A 17,838-nucleotide genomic window follows, 5' to 3' on the forward strand; every position below is an offset into this window, starting at 1 on the left:
ATGAGTAGAAGCAATGGTTCTTTGGTCAGAGGAGAGTTTGTAATGCAGTGTATTAAGGTGTCAAGACGACTGTCAACTATACCTGGGAAAGAGTAGACTCTTTACCAGAACTTATGTTATTTTGAAAAAAAAAAAAAGATCAGTGCTAGGAAGATTTCCTAGGGATGTTTCACTTTGGTTACCTTAAAACAGAGAGTCTCGATCTTCGGTGATGAAGGGGGAGGAATGAGGTCTCCACTCACCCAACGGCTTTAGCTCTGTCCTTCATGCTTTCTTGCCTTCAACGTAATCCCCCAGCCGCTGTCCCCTGGATGTAAGAAATACCAGCCTTTTCTTTACATAGTGGCTTTCATCCCTGTTCTTACTGGGTCCCTCCAGCTGAGGATTACTTCTTCCCCTGGAGCAAAAACCTTTGCTGACCACAACTCCACCGCAGTTCATATAATTCTCCCTGTCGAAAATCCCAGCTTCAGATGTTTTTCTATCACTTCCAAATCAATCTCAGAAATTGAGTGCCACCTTTTCGGCCTTTCTTTGCTTTCTTTCAAGACTTTCACTCAGTTCTCATGTCAATTTCCTACTGTAAGCTCTACTACTGTTGGGGTTACTGATTCAACCTTCCTTTTAGTCTTATCCCACTCTCATTGCTCTTTTCACCAGCCTTCACTTCTTCACTTTGCTTCTCTTAATTCTCGATGGATCACAATCTCTTAACATCTGTTAGATGTGGACACACTGTGTGTGTTTACAAATGGTTATAATGCACAACTACACATGTACTTGATACCCACTCCTCAGTGCATGGGTTCAAATCTACCCAGGAGAGGTATGTGTTAGGTCAAATGAGTATATGGTTGAACATTTCTGACAGGCTAAATTGTGGAGACACAGCCAGGAAGTGTATTGTAAAAGTTCTCCTAGGCGAAAAGAAATGATAGAAATCATATGGGAGATGATTCCAGAAAGAGCAAGAAATAAATCTCTGTCAAACTCCTAGCATACTGAGATCTTTATAAACAACAACAACACACTTTCCCATGCACTTCTTGCTTCTTTTGCCCAGCCAGATTAATTTCTTACCTCAGAGATCTTCAAAACAGAAAAAGTCTGAATGATGAGTAAAAGTTGTCTACACAGGCACACACACACACACACACATGCACATCTGAAGAATTTAGACCCTGTTTATAAAGAGATTATTGTTCTAATGGAATATGTCTGATCCTATTGGTTTAGGGATCTCTGCACTTCAACAATGACATGGAAATTTCCACAAAGAGGTCTGAGAGTGAAGAAAAGATACAGTTTAATAAACCTGCGTTGCTCCACTTTCTTATAATATTGGATGGTTATATAGTATATATTAATCTACAATGTGTTCATATAATAAATATGTCTAAAATAAAAATTTAATAGGACACAATTTGAGATAAGAATATTGGTGGAGTGATGCCAGGCTTCTACTCACCAGACATTTATAAATTGGAATATCACTAATCCCTACTCCCTTTACCTTTTATTTTTATTTTTTTCTATTTTTGCTCCTAGTCAAAGTCTTAAGACAGGCGTTCTCTGTAGTTCACTGCTTTTATAAATACCCATGCTAGTAACTGCCTGCAACTTCCTATTGGAATCCACTCTTCTGTGTGCAATCAGTCCTGTACCTTGGTCAGCATAGAACACGCAGATGCGGTTCTGGAGTGAAGCACAGCTGCGTCTCCTGGTAGTGTTACCTGACAAATGTCCCAATCACAGACTCGCCTCTCTGGAGAGAAAGCAATCTGCACCAAAAAGAAAAAATGGAATTGAGTCCTTTGAGCCTCCAGAAGCGGCTTTCTGTCTAACATGCCTTGTAAATGGAGCCATAGGTCATTACGTTGTACAGACAGCATCACTCTTTACTTCTACGCAGAAGAGCGGTAACTTCTGACCAACAGACCCTTTCAGATTCAGCAAAGAGCCTTGATTTGAGATTTATTTGATACTCTGGAAACCACAATTTTTTTAGCCGACAGGCTAATGCGAAAACACAAAAGCAACTAAATATCTCTAAAAGGGAGGTCTTCAATTTTATGAATGTGAATGAATAACTAGAATGCTATTGACTGATTTTATTAAAGTACATAATTGAACTTGGTGCCACAACTACCACCCAGTTCATTCCACACCATCTTCTAACTCCATGATTGTGTTTTCTAACTCTACAGGAATATATTAGTTTGGAAAATCGTAAGAATGAGACATCACCTCAGGCGAAAGAGAACAAATGGTTAATAATTCTTACATGGCAACATGGAAAATTACTATAAATGTTCTATTATTGTCATCTAAGAGTCATCCTAAGTATAATTTCTTGACTGTGATAATGTAACATATGGCTGCTTCTAGAACAGGGTTTATGGGCTACCCTTGAGAATCAGTGCTTGCTTTTATCAATTTGCAGCTGCAACACAGAACGATTCAGAGCCAACCAACTTGGGTTCAAACACAGTGTCTGCCTGCATGTGGCCTCGTGCAAGTAATTTATTCTCATGGTGACTCAGTTTCCTCATTTGTAAAGTCTGGATGAAAACAGTACTGGTTTCACAGGAAGCTGTGGGAATTAAATGAATTAATATTTCTAGAGCATTTAGAACTGGCACAAAGTATGTCTATGTTAGTATGAGTGAAATAAAATATCGCTGGAAAGTTCATTTAATCTCTGGAATTCCGCATCTTTTCATTAGGAAATATAGATTAAATTAGCATTTACTTTATTAGGTCATTAAAAGAATTGCATACAGGTTGCATTACCTAAATATTAACTTCCATAATGATTAGCTATTAATAAACAGAAACAACTAAACCTCCGTACAGCAGTAAGGAGAACACTCATTAGAGACATTTCTAATTTACAAGCGGGCCAAGAGTCAGGATTGCTGTTATTAACCACTTGGAATTCAGAATCAAACAGCCAGGATGTGACTCTTGGTTCTGCCACTTGTTGGCTTTATAACATCTGTCTGGACATTAGGTCACACATTTATTCTCTGCCCAGTCTCAGCTTCTTCTGAAAACTGTGGATAATAATTCCTAAGTCTAAGTGCAGCCGCGGGCATTAAGCGAGGCCACGTCTGCGAGGCAGCCCGCGCGCTGGATACGCACAATAATTGCTGGCGTAGTAACTCCCAGTTTTGTTGTGTTCCAAAGTCTGAAACTCAAATCACATTTTCCCCAAGAAGCTACCTTTCAAATTGTGGCCAATACCTTGGGAAAGCCCACGTAAGTGTATTTCACTAAAAATGAACACAGCAGCAAGCCGACAGCGAGACCCAGATCTGAAGTCCTCAGGTGCGAATCCTGCGCTGCGCTGCGCTGCCGTGCCAGGGCGCGGGCCCAGCTCCGCAGCGGCGCCCACGGGGAAGGAGGGGGAAGGATCGCCCCGCGAGGGCAGCCGCCGGGGCCGCCCCAGGCAGCCCCCGCCCCGGAAACCTCGGCGAGGAGGCTCGGGCCGGCGGAGTCCGCGGCTGAGCACCGGCCGTCGCGGGGCGGTCGCGGGGCGGGCAGGGCCGCCGTCTGCGCTCCGCCCTCGCCTCCAGGCCGCCCGCGCCCTCGCCGAGCCCGGCAGCGGCCGGTGGCTCTCCCTCGGCCTCCCAGCCTCGACCGGGACTTGGGGCCACACACCTGCTCTCCATCCCCCGTCCCTACCCGCCCTGAACCCCGGGACGTCGGACTGACAAGCCTCTTTCTGACAAGCTCCCCCAGGCCCTCTTCCCGACCACACTCTGACCTCGGGCTTCAGTGTCCATCCTGCACGCCCCGCAACGCCGGGTTTCCTAAGAATCCGGTCGAGTCCGTTCATCGAGACTCTCCCACCACCCTGGGACCCCAGCGCGTCCTCATCCTGCACCCCCCCTCGTGTCATTCGGTGACCCCGGCCCGCCCTCCCCCAGAGTCCTGCTAGGTTGGTTCAGCCTTTTCCCCCTCTTACCTCTGAGGTGTCCTCTTAGGAATATTCTCCCCAGCGACCCTCTCTCACCGGCTTGCCCATGGTAAATTTGGAATTGAGCCCAGTTTTTCTTTTTCTAAATTTCTATAGAGGTTGTCTTTAACTCAAGACACACAGTCCTACTACTTCACTGCTACGGATTCCTTCCGCTTACCTATACTCCTCCCTCGCTCCAGTAAGACAAGAAGAGGACAACCTCTATCTTCCTTTTGGTCCCCTCACACCATCACATTGACACTAAAGAGGAATGAACTGGAACCCGATCCAGGTTGCCAGCTTGGCAAGAGACCCGCAAACCACTTCTCCATGTTGGTTGCTCTCTTGGGAAGATAAAGCGGAAAACAAAGGACACTTGTCTCAATGTGTGTGGCGCCGAGCTCCTTTGTAGGTTCCTCAGATACACAGCTGTATCGTGGAAGTCTCAAACAATTCCCTACATTCCCAGAAATAAGTACTTCTGTATTTTTGTTACTTAGATCATTTGTATACCTGATATGTAAAAACCTGTTGGATACATACATTTACAAATAGCTTTAATTTACATTGTGTCCAAAAGAGGGGAATGTAGTTTGTTTTTTTTTTTTGTTTGTTTTTGTTTTTTTTTTTTTAGCAAATAGTTCTAAATGTGGCTACAGCTAGGAATGTTTGTTTTTCAGGCATGGGGACTTGAAAGCTTGATTTCTTCTGCGAATTACATACATCATTCTGGGTTCAAATTAAAATCAAAACTCCTATATGTCACTATTTCGTTTTTTTTTTTTATTTTTTAAAAAGATTTTATTTTATTCGTGAGAGACACGGTGGGGAGGGGGAGTAGAGGCACAGGCAGAGGGAGAAGCAGGCTCCATGCAGGGAGCTCCACGTGGGACTCGATCCTGGGACTCCAGGATCACACCCTGGGCTGAAGGCAGGTGCTAAACCGCTGAGCCATCGGGCTGCCCAGTATTTTGCTTTTAAAATATATAACGCATCTTTTTAAATTTATTTTTATTTTTTTAATTGGAGTTCAATTTGCCAACATATAGCATAACGCCCAGTGCTCATCCCGCCAAGTGCCCCCCTCAGTGCCCATCACCTAGTCACCCACACCCCCCGCCCTCCTCCCCTTCCACCACCCCTAGTTCGTTTCCCAGAGTGAGGAGTCTCTCATGTGCTGTCTCCCTTTCTGATATTTCCCACTCATTTTCTCTCCTTTCCCCTTTATTCTCTTTCACTATTTTTTATAATCCCCGGATGAATGAGACCATATAATGTTTGTCCTTCTCCGATTGACTTATTTCACTCAGCATCACACCCTCCAGTTCCCTCCACGTCCAAGCAAATGGTGGGGATTGGTCCTTTCTGAGGGCTGAGGACACCCCGCTGTATACAGAGCCCACATCCTCTATCCATCACCTGTCGGTGGGCACCGCGGCTCCTCCCACAGTTGGGCCACAGTGGACATCGCTGCTATATAACGCATCTTAATAGTACCTAAGTGACCGAAATTTCCTTTGCTGCGTAAGAGATCAAATGTAACCAATAGATCTAATCCAATCACATTTTCAGGGTAGAAAATGGACAAAGAACAATGTTAAAATTTTGGTTTGCTTTTATTTAGCCCTTGACTCTAAAGGTCTAGTAGAAGATTTCGTTTAACACTTACATGCTCTTACGTGTAAAACAAACAGGACAAAACTATGGCAAAAATAAAATATCATTTACCAAAGAATATCTGTCAGAGAAATCTATATTCTTATTTTTTTAGAAATCTATATTTTTGACTATGCTATGAACTTAAATCTTTCAAGTTTTCTTTAAAGATTTCTTCAAAGTCCTTGTGCTTAAACAAATCATCCATTACAGATTACATGGACCTTCTCTCTATCAGTTTAAATCATGTACTTTGTGGCATTGAGTCCACCTGAATCAAAGAAAAGCCCCAACGACATGAGTTTGTAACTGTTGTTTAAAACAGACGAACATTCAAAATGAAAATAGACCTTCATCAATTTACCAATTTGATTTAAAAGGAAGCACATGGTGTAGGAATTTCTAAAAATGCTTCCATTTGGTGGAATTTTTTTTTCTTAATAGTTCCTTAAAGAATCACAATAATTTTGAGGGAAACTCTTGTTGTTCCACAACACTTGTTTAAGTCGTTTTCAGTCACTAACCGCGGCTAACTGTAGAGAGGTAGTTCTCAGGCAGTTTGGCTTCTGTGGAAGAAATAAGGAAAATTCATAACTTTGTAAGCTTTTTAGTACTTGGGAAATACCTCACTAAGGTACAGAGAAGTGCATGAGTCCCTAGGTCAGGACGCACGGATCCCGCCTTGCGCCCGCAGCCCGCAGTCGGCGGCCTGAGCACCAGGCTGGGTGTCAGGCTGCCCACGGGCGTCCTTCGAGCCGTCTCGACCCCGTGTGTGATGCCGACACCGCGAGCCCCGGCCGCAGCTTCGCAGCTACACCCCCCACCCCAGACGCGGGCCCCCAGGCCCACCCGGCCGCCTGCGGCCACCTGCAAGCACAGTGCTGAGCCCCTGGAGCTAGGGGCCCTGGGCCCACTTGCGGCCACCTGCGGCCACCTGGAGCCACCTGCAAGCACAGTGCTGAGCCCCTGGCGCTAGGGGCCCTGGGCCCACTTGCGGCCACCTGCGGCCACCTGCAGCCACCTGCAAGCGCAGTGCTGAGGCCCCGTGTGCTAGGGGCCCCCAGCCCACCTCTGGCCACCTGCGGCCACCTGCAAGCGCAGTGCTGAGCCCCAGGCGCTAGGGGCTTCTTTCCTATAGTATACAGAGGAGAGAGTCTAGTTTACGTAGTGGGCACAAGACATTAACGCGATAATAAAATAGAGCAAACATAGCAACGCACCGTGATAAAAGCTGTGGCTCTGGCGGCCCCCGAGCCCCCGACGGCGGCCTCCGAGGCCCCTTGGGCGACGGGGCGGGGGGAGAGAGGGAGTCGCAGCGAGGGGGCTCGCGAGGCAGCCTGGGCCCCGGGGCACCTGCCGGCTCGGCGAGGGCGTGGCACGGGTCACCTTGACGGGCGTCCCCGCGCCCACGGAGAGGGACTGCCCATGACGGACCTCGCTGGACCTCCTTTCTTTTTTCTTTCCTTCTTTTTTTTTATTTTTTATTTTTTTTACTTTTTATTTTTTTAAAGGTTTTATTTATTTATTCATGAGAGAGAGAGAGAGAGAGGCAGAGACACAGGCAGAGGGAGAAGCGGGCTCCATGCAGGGAGCCCGACGTGGGACTCGATCTCCAGGATCACACCCTGGGCTGAAGGCGGTGCTAAACCACTGAGCCACCCCGGCTGCCCCATTTCCTTCTTTTTTTTTTTAAACTTTCATCCACCCAGTTGCAAAACATGGAAATCGAGAGGTCATTTTTTCACTCTGTGTTTATTTCTTATATGAAAATTTGATGAGAATTTCATTCTGTCATCTCTCTGCTTAAAAATACCAAGATGTCCCCCTCTGCCTACAGGCTTAACTCCCTAGCCATTCTGAACCCTAAAATTCCTCATAATCAGGCCCTTGGCGTCCTGTCCAGCTTCCCGTGATTGGCACACAGGAGGAAGTTAGGTGATCCTCATCGTTCACTTTGCTTGTGGCCACTGACACCCAAGGCTGCTTCCAGATGTGTGTTCAGACTAACCACATCAACCACACAAAACCACAACAGGGGATTCTGTTTGTTTTTCAATAGTAAAGATGACCTGTATGAGAGGGCTACAATTAGAACACAATTCAGTAATTGAAAGATAACTGTCCCATCGTACTTGTTTCAATATATTCAAAGCTTAGAGGAATATGGCCCATTAAATAATCCTTTTCCTGATTCTAAATGATAACCTCCCATCCTGTCAATTGGTTTCATGCTCTCCTTATCCAGGTTTAGGTAGTCTAAGCGAATACTCCCTGAATATGCCCCCATACACTCTTGCAATACATATTTAAATATACTAGCCCCTCACTAACAGGCCCCAATAAAATTGAGAATTCGTAAAGGGTAAAATGTTGGGCTACATTTTGGCCTATCTCTACACATAAAGAAAACATCCATAGTAAATTAAAAGGGCAAATTATATTGATATAAAATCTTTCCTACAGAAAATCATGATCTATGGGATCATTTAAAGACATTTGCAAGTTATAAATATTTCTCTTCCTTCTCCAGTTACCTAAAGAGCCTAAGCCGGTTTATAATTTTGATACTTAAGCCAGAAAGAAGAAACTCTATATTTTAAATATCAACCTTGAACAGTGTTCAATGCAAGAAAGGCCAACTCAGCTGTTTGGAGTCTTTTTGGCATATTAAGCACATAGTTGGATATCCCAGTTGCCTTAGGCATTTCCATAACAATAAGGTGTGGCTTTGAAAACTAGACATTATCCCAGGGTCCCTGAGGCCAACCAAGGTCCTAGCTGTCACGTTTTTTAAAAATAATCAGGGTGTCCAAGAAAGTCCATAATGTAAGCCTGGAAGGCTGCATCTATTATGATGGCTGAGTATCTAGTGTTCCGATATGCTAGTTTCTCTTTCCCTCTCTCTTTCAAATTGACTCTTGAGTAATTCGTTCTGTGAGATTTAGAACCTTAATTTACTTTTTATTGTGAAATATTTCAAGCACATTGAACTGTATTGGGAGTGATATATTTAAATTGCAATCCAATGCCCAACTTTGTCAACTATTAACATTTAAATATACTAGTTCCTACGAATGTGTGTAATAGAAATGTAACACTGGGTTTAGATATGTTTTTAAGAAAATAAAACATTATTAAAACAATGGTAGCTCAAATGTTTTTGAATTTGGTTCCTAACTTTTTCTGAAATGATTTTTTTATATGTTTACTACTTACATATGAATGTATGCATCCTTAAGCAGTATCATTTACTTCTTTAAACTTGATATACCCAATATAATTCTGTTTGCATTCCTACACTTCTTGATTTTACTCATTTGACATTGTTTCTGAAATTTTTCTATGTTGATGAACACAGATCTCTTTTTAATTTAAACTTCTGTATCCATTTATCAACTGTACTTCAATTTATCCATTCTCCTTGTGTAGAACATACATATTGTTCTCTTTTTTTCTAGTATAATTAATCCTACAATAACTATTTTTGAAAATGTCTATTATTGCACATGTGGAGAAGGTTCTCAAGGGTATGCACTTAATTGTGAAAAGATGGTTCTTGGTGTATGTGCATTTTAAACTTCATTGGGAATATCAGGTCACTCTCCAAGAGGAGTGTTTGTACCAATACACACACAAAAGACAAGTATATGAACTTCTGAAAGAAACAATGAAGTTATTTGCAGCTTCATCTTCCCAGACAAGACTTTCCAGGGCTAGAAACACTGCTAATGCAGGTAACAACTTGTGTGGTTATAGATACTTTTATTTCTCAAATGTTAAACTCTTGTTTCTTTTGTCTTGAGAATGCCTCATGCACTTTTCTAACTAATACAATTGGAATTTTCTTCATTTTCAATCTTGTGTTATGCCTTATTTACAGTAACGACTTGGACATGACCCTACTAAGGTCCTACTAAGAGTGCCCTATATAAAATTATGTTTTTCTTTTATTCTACATTTACTGTACTCTCATGTTTAAAGATTGTCAGAACACCACAAAACCTGACATTTTTCTGTATAATATCTCTATGAGCTATTTGATAACCATGTTTGGGGAGGTATTATATGTTACCTATTAGAAATATATCTTTCACAAATGTACTGAATTGGCAAGAAATATAATTTTCTCTAAAAGAAATGTCTTTCTAAAGCAAAAACAAAACCTCAGCTAACTCCTTTAATAAGTTATACTCATTTGGCTAAAGATACAGATGAGTATTTTCAAATTTCACTTATTTGGTGATCACTGGAAATCTTAAAAGTAGTTACTTGTGGTAGTAATGTTTATGTCAGTCTGCCAACGTCTAAATTTAGATCACAGTAAAGTGCAACTATATAATTGTATTGGTTGGGGAAAAACATATATTCTTTTCTTTCATAAGAGAATTTACTGCAAACTTAAAATGCAAAATATATTTACTGAATGTTATCAGGAAATATTTTCTTAGGTATTTGATTTAGTGCAATTCCGTGTATAAAATCCAGTTACCATGTTTAGGGTTTGAAAAAAAACTTGCACAAAACCAACATTCTGTTTATAACCATAGAACACCAATGTTTGCGTTTTATTATAATACAACCAAAATATACATTTGACAATATTCAATTATTTTAGATTACAAGACTACATTTCTTTTAAAATACCAAAACTGTAATTCGAAATTGATTGGTAACCACTTACAATACCAGAATTAAATTAAATGATTAACTGATAGATTGTTGCCCTTTCCCAAAAAATCATCTATCTCAAACTTACCATAAATACTTTACACTACAAAATATTTAAATGAGAGGTATAAGTCATGTGCATGTTCCTGTCTTTGCGTTGTCAATATTTAGAATGTTGGAATTTTAGATCTTATATTTTAACCTCAGATGTAAGCTAAGTTATTTAAATATTTTGGTCATTTCCTGTGAGAAAAATATATTTCTATAAAAACATTTCAAATATCTCTTTTTTCCCCTTTAACTGTCCATTCCCAATAAGGCTAATCAATTTTCCAACATGCTAAGACAAATGTAACATTCTAAAGAGAAGCCATTTAGGTTTTAATTTTCATTTGTATTTATGATATATGTATATATAGCTTATATTTAAGTTTAAAATATCAGTGTGTAACTAATGATATTGTTCAACTTAATATTTTGTGGACATCTGGATAATACAAAATTGTCTTTGAAAGTTTAATTTTGATAATGTTGAAAAACAGGCACTGGCCACTGTAAACTTATTTTTTAATTGAGTCTATACAATTCAGCAGGAACGAAACTTAATAGCATAAAAGAACTGAAATACAGACCAAAGACAGAGTTCAAGAGTAAGACCGTTTTGTAAGCAGCATATTCTAAATGAGCATCAGTAGCCAACAGATTGATGAGATTTGGTGAAGATTGCAATTCTTCTACTCTTGTAGCTTTTGCAAATTTCTGAATTTCTCTATGACTATTTTTTCCATCTCTTAAGTAATTTGGTTGGTTTTCAGACTGTGTATTCCGAAAGTAGGTAATATAAATGTAGTGTTTTGAGCTTTTTTGGAGGAAAAAAAAGTTCTACATAAATTACTTAGACTCTTCAGTTCTAAGGAAACTCTTAAAATTCCCAATAAATTGAATGTAAATGTATGCAGAAAGGCAGGATTTCATTTAGCAGCATGAATAGCTGGAATGAAATGCAAGCGAGAATATGCAAGTTAAAGACCGATGTATTTAAAACGGGAGGAAAATACAAAACCAAGACTAGGCAGACATTGTATAAGACCTCTCCATTGATAGCTAATTCCTTAATAAACATACTTGAAGCTATTAACTGTAATTTTATTTTTAATTATTTCAAGGATAATTTGGTAAAGCCTTCAGGGGTGAGGAAGTATATATATTGTGTCTCATTTCTAGACTTAATATATTCATACTGTCCTGCTAAGTGTTCTATGGCAATTAAAAGGTTAAAAAATTAAATGTAGCTTAGATGTCCTCTATCTTTATAAATACACAAAAATCTTTGCCCATATGTTTTTTATTATATGGCATTTTGTTTTACTGAATATTTACTCAATATTTCAAACATATTTTAAGCAATTATCATAAATTAATGTTTTAGATCCAAAGCAGCCAAAATATTAGCTGTAAAGTAAAAGAGGTTGCCTAAATTTTATCTAAGTAATTAAGAATAGAAAGGAGTAATTAAAAAATGGCTTAAACACTCATATTGTGATGAAAACCAAATTTATTACACAAGTCAATCCTAACATTTGAGCTTCATGAAATTTTCCAAAAGTCACCTCTACTATGATCATTACTGTCTGATATACAAATATTAGGAAATCTTAAAAATAAATCATGCTCCCATTTACTTCTTTTGAGCTTACCATGAGTTCCTGGAACATTTAAACCCAGGAAATCAATAGTTAGAAACACTCTCCTTGTGATATTCAAATGGCAGCCTGATTCTACCCTAGAGCTAATCTTATGCATCACTTTTTAAGAGTGATTGTTTCTGGTTCATTTTTAGAAGAAGAAGAAAAAAAAAAGAGCCTTAGTTTTCTGTAGAGTGAAACACCTACAAATATTTACGGGTATCATTTCAAAAGGGGTACCTAACCTGCTCCAGCCATGTGGCTACTTTGAGACAGGTAAGCCAGGCGAAGAGAATGAACCTACGAGCGAATGCTGGGAACACAGAGGCAGTCAGACCTGATGCTGAAACTCCTCTAACCACACAGGTTCTCACAGGCTCTTCTTTCAAGACATGCAGAATCCATGAGAGACGAGCAATGTCTGCTATTCAGTTTTCTGAAAGGCTGCCTTCCATGTGAGGAAGTGACTAATTTTTCATTTCACACTAAAAAGGGCGTGAAGAGGCAAAACAGAAGAAGGCAAAGGGTTTTGTGTTCCAAGAAGGAAAGGTGAGTTCTGCTCCAACAGGCAGGAAACAGCATACGTACGCAGAGAGGGAAAGTTAAATTGGAAACATTCAAAAGTGCTAACAGAATATGAAAAATGTTTATGTTAATGCTGTGAGTTCAGTTTCTTTACATGCATTAGGCTTATTTATTATTAAATTACTTAAACGAGGCTACTTGAATTACAGCATACAATCTCAGAAATGCAAACAGATTGTGTGAAGAAAAGATGTCAAAGAGTTAATTTAACTCTTTCCGTTGTCAACATTTTTGCATTTGTTCTATTGTTCAACAAATACATATCCCCGCTCCCCATCACTGTCTACCTAATTCTATCTTTCTCTATATGTATATATTGTTATTTTGTATTCACTCAAATAAAATCCAATATTCAGGAGAGAATAAAGGCAGTAAATGGAAATAATTTACAGAGTATAATGAAATTTTAGAAAAAAAAGAAGTACTCCTGAAATCCCATTGGTTGTAAATAAATTTGTGTTCATTCTTCCCATGATCTTTTAGAAAATTTACTTTTCCTCAGACTTTCACTAGCAGAATAAGGTAGAATTTTTTCAACAGATGGATTACAAATTGGCACCTACTTATACCCTAGTGAATAAAGCTACATTACATTTTGCCCACTTTATTTGTGATTGTTCTTCCTTTTTACGGGGATATGAGTTTTCCTCAAAGCCAGAATTTATGGCTGTCTTTCTTTCTCTCAACAAATCCCATCTGCATGCCTTCCCGTTAGGACACAGTATACATCATAGTGTTTCCCTTATTAAGATGTTTTCTCATGTGCTATTAAAATATTTATGAAGCGTTTCATCCCTGTGAAGCTCAGCATATATTCTAAAAACAATAACGGAACACCAACTTCTCTCTCTGTGAACCTGCTACTCTTGACAAGTCATAAGAAATCGCGGGAGGAGCATGTAGGTCCTTCAGTGAATCACGCTGCAGTACAGGGAAGGTCACCCCCGTGTCTGACACAACGCACCTCTCCACGTTCCTAAACCGTGTGCCAGGAATGACCGGCTCGCTGGGAAGGTTCCTGGTGCCGGCACGAGCTATAGGAATCTGCGTCTGCCCTCCAATCCCTGCCACAAGGTCGCCAGTTCTAGAGGGGAATGGTGTATCTGTTCCTAAGAACACATACCCAGCACAGTCACCCCACGCTTAATGGTCGTACGAGGAAAATGAAACACCTTATTACAATGTCAAACTGGTTGCTTGCTTAGCTCAATTACTTACATGACATAATCGATTCAAAAACTCAGCACATTGAACGTTTACCCAAGTAAATGTAAAGCCCCTATTTTGAGGATAATTCTGATACTTGGAAGGGACATGTTTCGTTCTTGGAACACGGGTTCAGATGAACGATTCGCCCGCACTACAGCAGGTTCCCTGCAGGCAGTCTCATTTGGATTCTGTTCCTGTGTCCCTTGCCTTAGCAAAGCTCCAGGGAAAGCGCCTACGAGTTTGTATACGGGGTGTACAAAACAGAAGACGGTACGTTTGCAGGTAAAGAATTCTTTTCTTTAAATTAAATAGACAACTACGTGTCCACAGCTCTAGGGAGCTCATCCAGGTTTCTGTGATGTCTTCGATTTCGTTTCTTCTTCATTTCCTGCATGTGCTTCCACTTTGGGCCGCCCTTGTTCCGCTGTCTTCGCTTCTCCCTGTGCCACATCTGCTCGCAGTACTGGTCCAGGCTGAAGTTTGGGCTGCTAAGGATTTGGATGTAGTCTTTGTATCTCAAGCGTGACTCAGCCAACAGATCCTTGACCTGCCCCTCCTCGTGCTCTGCCCTCTGGGTATTTTCCATCTGTTCGTTCTCAATGACATTCAAAGTCAGCCTCACTATGGTGTGGATAAAGGTGTGCTCCTGTGCTTTGCAGTGATACATCCCAGAGTCCTTCTTCTGCAAACTTCGAATCAGTAGCCCATATTCTGTTTTGATGATCCTTTCATCAGGTTTCAACTGCAGAATTGGAAAAAGGTAGGTAATAAATGAAAAACAGAGAGGGCCAGGAGCAAATGAACAGAGGCCACATAGTTTTACTTCAATGAACATAAGAGATACCTTTCCATCTCTGTCATCAAGCATAATATTATCAGCCATAGCTGAAGACAGTAAGAAAAACTCCACTGAAGTAACAGCCCTCAAAGATGCATGTTTGCTTCTCATGATTACCTAACCAAACCCTTGGAATATAGTTAGTTTTTCTCCCAGTCTACAGATAGGAATGAAAAGCTATAAAAACCAATGAAGTAAAACTGGAAACTATCAACTGACCATCTTTACAGAGATTTCAGATACCAAGTGGCATATTAAGAACACCAGTTGATACTTAAATCTCAGAGCTACAAATGAACATCGACAGCCATCGTGTAGAAAAAGCTCTTAGGGCACACTAGTCCTTGTCATGTGGAAATAGAACAATGATTTCAAAAGGAACGTGCTCTGCTTTCTGGATGTCACCCAATAAGTGAGCAGAATTCATATGGAGACTGTAAGTGGTGACTTGTTAAAAGTGTAATGGAAAAGCATGGGTACAGCTTCTTGGACGCTAGAGCTGTAACTGAGTAGCACCATAGTCAGAAGGTTAGCAACATTTAAAGCTGAATTTCCCTTTTTACTATGGATTGAATTTTGATACTGCGGGTCTATGTGATACTTTAAATTATGTCATTTGTGGAAATATTTGCCATACCTCGGTATACTATAACAGAGTAATGTGATTTCAAATGTGAGAAAACTCAGGGAACAAAAAGAACCCCTCCTGAAATGTGATGCTCTTGACCCTTTGAAGCAATCGTACTGAAAGACAATTCAAACATTTAAGCTTGCCTGGCCCGCAATCTGGTGTGAAGAGCAAACCTACCTTCAATGAAACTGGAGGCATGTTTACCGACACAAGAGCCCTGTTTAATGTGGAATATTGCTGAGCGTCTCGGCATTAAGTAGAATAACAACAACAACAAAGAGGTCTGGAAGATTTCCCAGTTTACACATCTGCCCCTGTATTGTAGACTTTTCGTTGATGGAAATCAAGGAGGCATAGAGGCAGCTAAATTAAATTTATTCACAGTGGGTGGACTCTACTCTGCATCTTTATGTGAAAAATATGTAGAAAAAAATCCCTCCGATCCTGGAAATATGAGAAAAAGGAAAAGAAACATCTCTGGCTACCAGCCCAGTTAACTAACAAGTCCATAGCCAACCACCCTCTGTGCCAGAGAAGTGCAGCTGGCGGGGTACCACTAGAGGCCAAAGGCAGGTCACAGCCCAGATCCCTGGTTAATGAGGCTGAATGGTCTCCAGCTTGCCTTCGTTCTACACCGAATCCACTTCACCAGGGTTTTGTTTGTTTGTTTGCTTCCCTTAACTTTCTCCATTTGGTGATTTGGGCGTGCGCTACTCGTTTTGTTTTGTTTTTTTTGTTTTGTTTTGTTTTTTTTGAATGGAGTTGTTCTGAAGGCCCAGGCATTTTAAAACGCTGGTGTAATAAAAACTAACGTTGAATTCACCTAACATTCTCAGAAATTTGGGGAGTCTCGTGCCTAAAATAAATGTGAACTTGAATCGGTAGGATTCTCAAGGGCTAATCTTCAACAGAAATATTAAACCCAAACTTAACACACTACATATACCTTTTCCTTTAAATAGTTTTATTGTAGGAATTATTCTTTAAATTTTAAATAAATCTTGGATCACAAAACTCTGGCCCCGTAGCCAGGACCTGGTCCATCTCTGCAGACTCTACATCCTATGATGACTCATTTATCTTCCCCTACAGGTCTTCCATTTATCAAGTTGGTGACATAGCATATGGTGTATCTGGGGGGTTAAAAGTAAAGCTCTCTGAAGGTTAAAGTGTGAAGTATTATTGGCAATGTCATAGACTACTGCCGGGTTGCTGGCAAGCCGGAGAGGTGAGGTTCAGAAGCCTTTATTTTTTAATTCTTTCAATAGAAAATGGCCCCTGGTTATTAGCGTGACAATCAAAGTTGGTGAGTTAGTTCCAGGCCATCTCTACATCTCCTTTTCATCACTGGGATTCTTGCTGATGCTCAAGCCGCACTTTATGTGGCTTTTAGAGCCGGTCACAGCTCTGACTCACTACTTTTTATTGTTCTCTTTAATCTCCTCACAGGAAGAAATCAGGACTTCGATTTCGCACACATTATGTAACACTTCATCATTATCTTTGCTGCTCTCTTTTTGTATCCTGTTTATCCGTTTTACTCTGAAGTCTGGCTCCCCTTCCCTCCTTTCCAGGCCTGTCCGTCACTACAGGACTCAGAGTTTCATAAACACCTGGCACCTCCTTACTCCAATGCCATCCTGCCTTTTTCCTTTCCTTGTGGAACGCTGAATTTTTCTTTGTTTTTTGAGCTACAGACATAAAACTTGCTGCAATAAATTTCTTTCTGGATTTATCTAATGTTGATGAGATCACTGAAGTGCTTTTTTTCTTTCTGAATCTTCAAAAGTAGGCCTGGATTAGAAATCGTACCTTTAATAAAATACAGTTTGGGATTGATGTATGTTTCTCCAATTTTCTGCGACCTAGAGACAGGAACCTGTGCCGCAGAAATTAAGCGGCTGATTAACATTTGCCTACTTGACATTCCCATTCTCTGTGTTGCTCTATTCCGTGCTGCAATAGGATGCATTATGCACACTGGATCTCGACAGTGAGATGTCAGTACAGCCCATTTAGAAAAGTCAGCTCCTTTACAAAGAGATAATGTAATCTGTGGCCACTGATTTAAACCCATGGAATGTTCTCCACTCTAAAAGTGATAAGTAAAAACCGCTCAGCTAAATCAAAACCATGCTTGAACTGGGGTCAACTAGTCATTTGCCTAATGTGAACAAGGGTAATATATTTGGCATTATTAAATGTAGATCTTCAGTGGAGGGCAGTTCATTTAAAATGAGAAGAGAACCATGGAGAGGGACAAAGGACGTTTAGGTCCTAAGCAGCAGGTAAAGGTCAGGGACTCTGCTCTCTGATAATAGCAGCCTAATGGTAATTCCTCTGCAGATAATTCACCTGTCAGTTCTCTCATAGCTAAAGCATTGCATGTGTCTTGGAAGTGACTAGGCCTTCAAGAATATGTCCCTTCTCCAACAAACACAGAAGGAAGACTTATTTAAAAATAGGGCAGAGGCAACTGACTCATTACTTAAAAGAAAAGAAAAATTTAATGTATACATTTCTAACCCCTAGATTAATTTGGTATCTTCAAGGAAATAGAAAATGTAAACTGCGAGGGTAGTAAAAACATCATAAAATAACT

General features: G+C 40.5%; 1 protein-coding gene across 7 annotated transcripts in view; it reads right to left on the bottom strand.

Annotated features, from left to right (window-relative positions):
• Positions 1 to 265: 265 nt before the first annotated feature.
• SEMA3D (semaphorin 3D) overlaps positions 266 to 17,838 on the bottom strand; it is a 216,974-nt gene continuing 199,401 nt past the window's right edge. For 5 of the 7 annotated variants that reach the window (XM_035701532.2, XM_025449288.3, XM_025449285.3 and 2 more), the window contains one exon: positions 10,150 to 14,509. In XM_035701532.2, the coding sequence (XP_035557425.1) occupies positions 14,084 to 14,509 (426 nt within the window). In that variant the 3' untranslated portion in view covers positions 10,150 to 14,083. Of the gene's footprint in view, positions 308 to 1,664; positions 1,782 to 5,810; positions 6,187 to 10,149; positions 14,510 to 17,838 lie in introns of those variants that run through there. The other 2 variants (XM_035701533.2, XM_025449289.3) reach the window with 2 other exon arrangements.

The sequence above is a fragment of the Canis lupus genome, chromosome 18, assembly GCF_003254725.2.
Source record: "Canis lupus dingo isolate Sandy chromosome 18, ASM325472v2, whole genome shotgun sequence".
Classification (NCBI taxonomy): domain Eukaryota; kingdom Metazoa; phylum Chordata; class Mammalia; order Carnivora; family Canidae; genus Canis; species Canis lupus.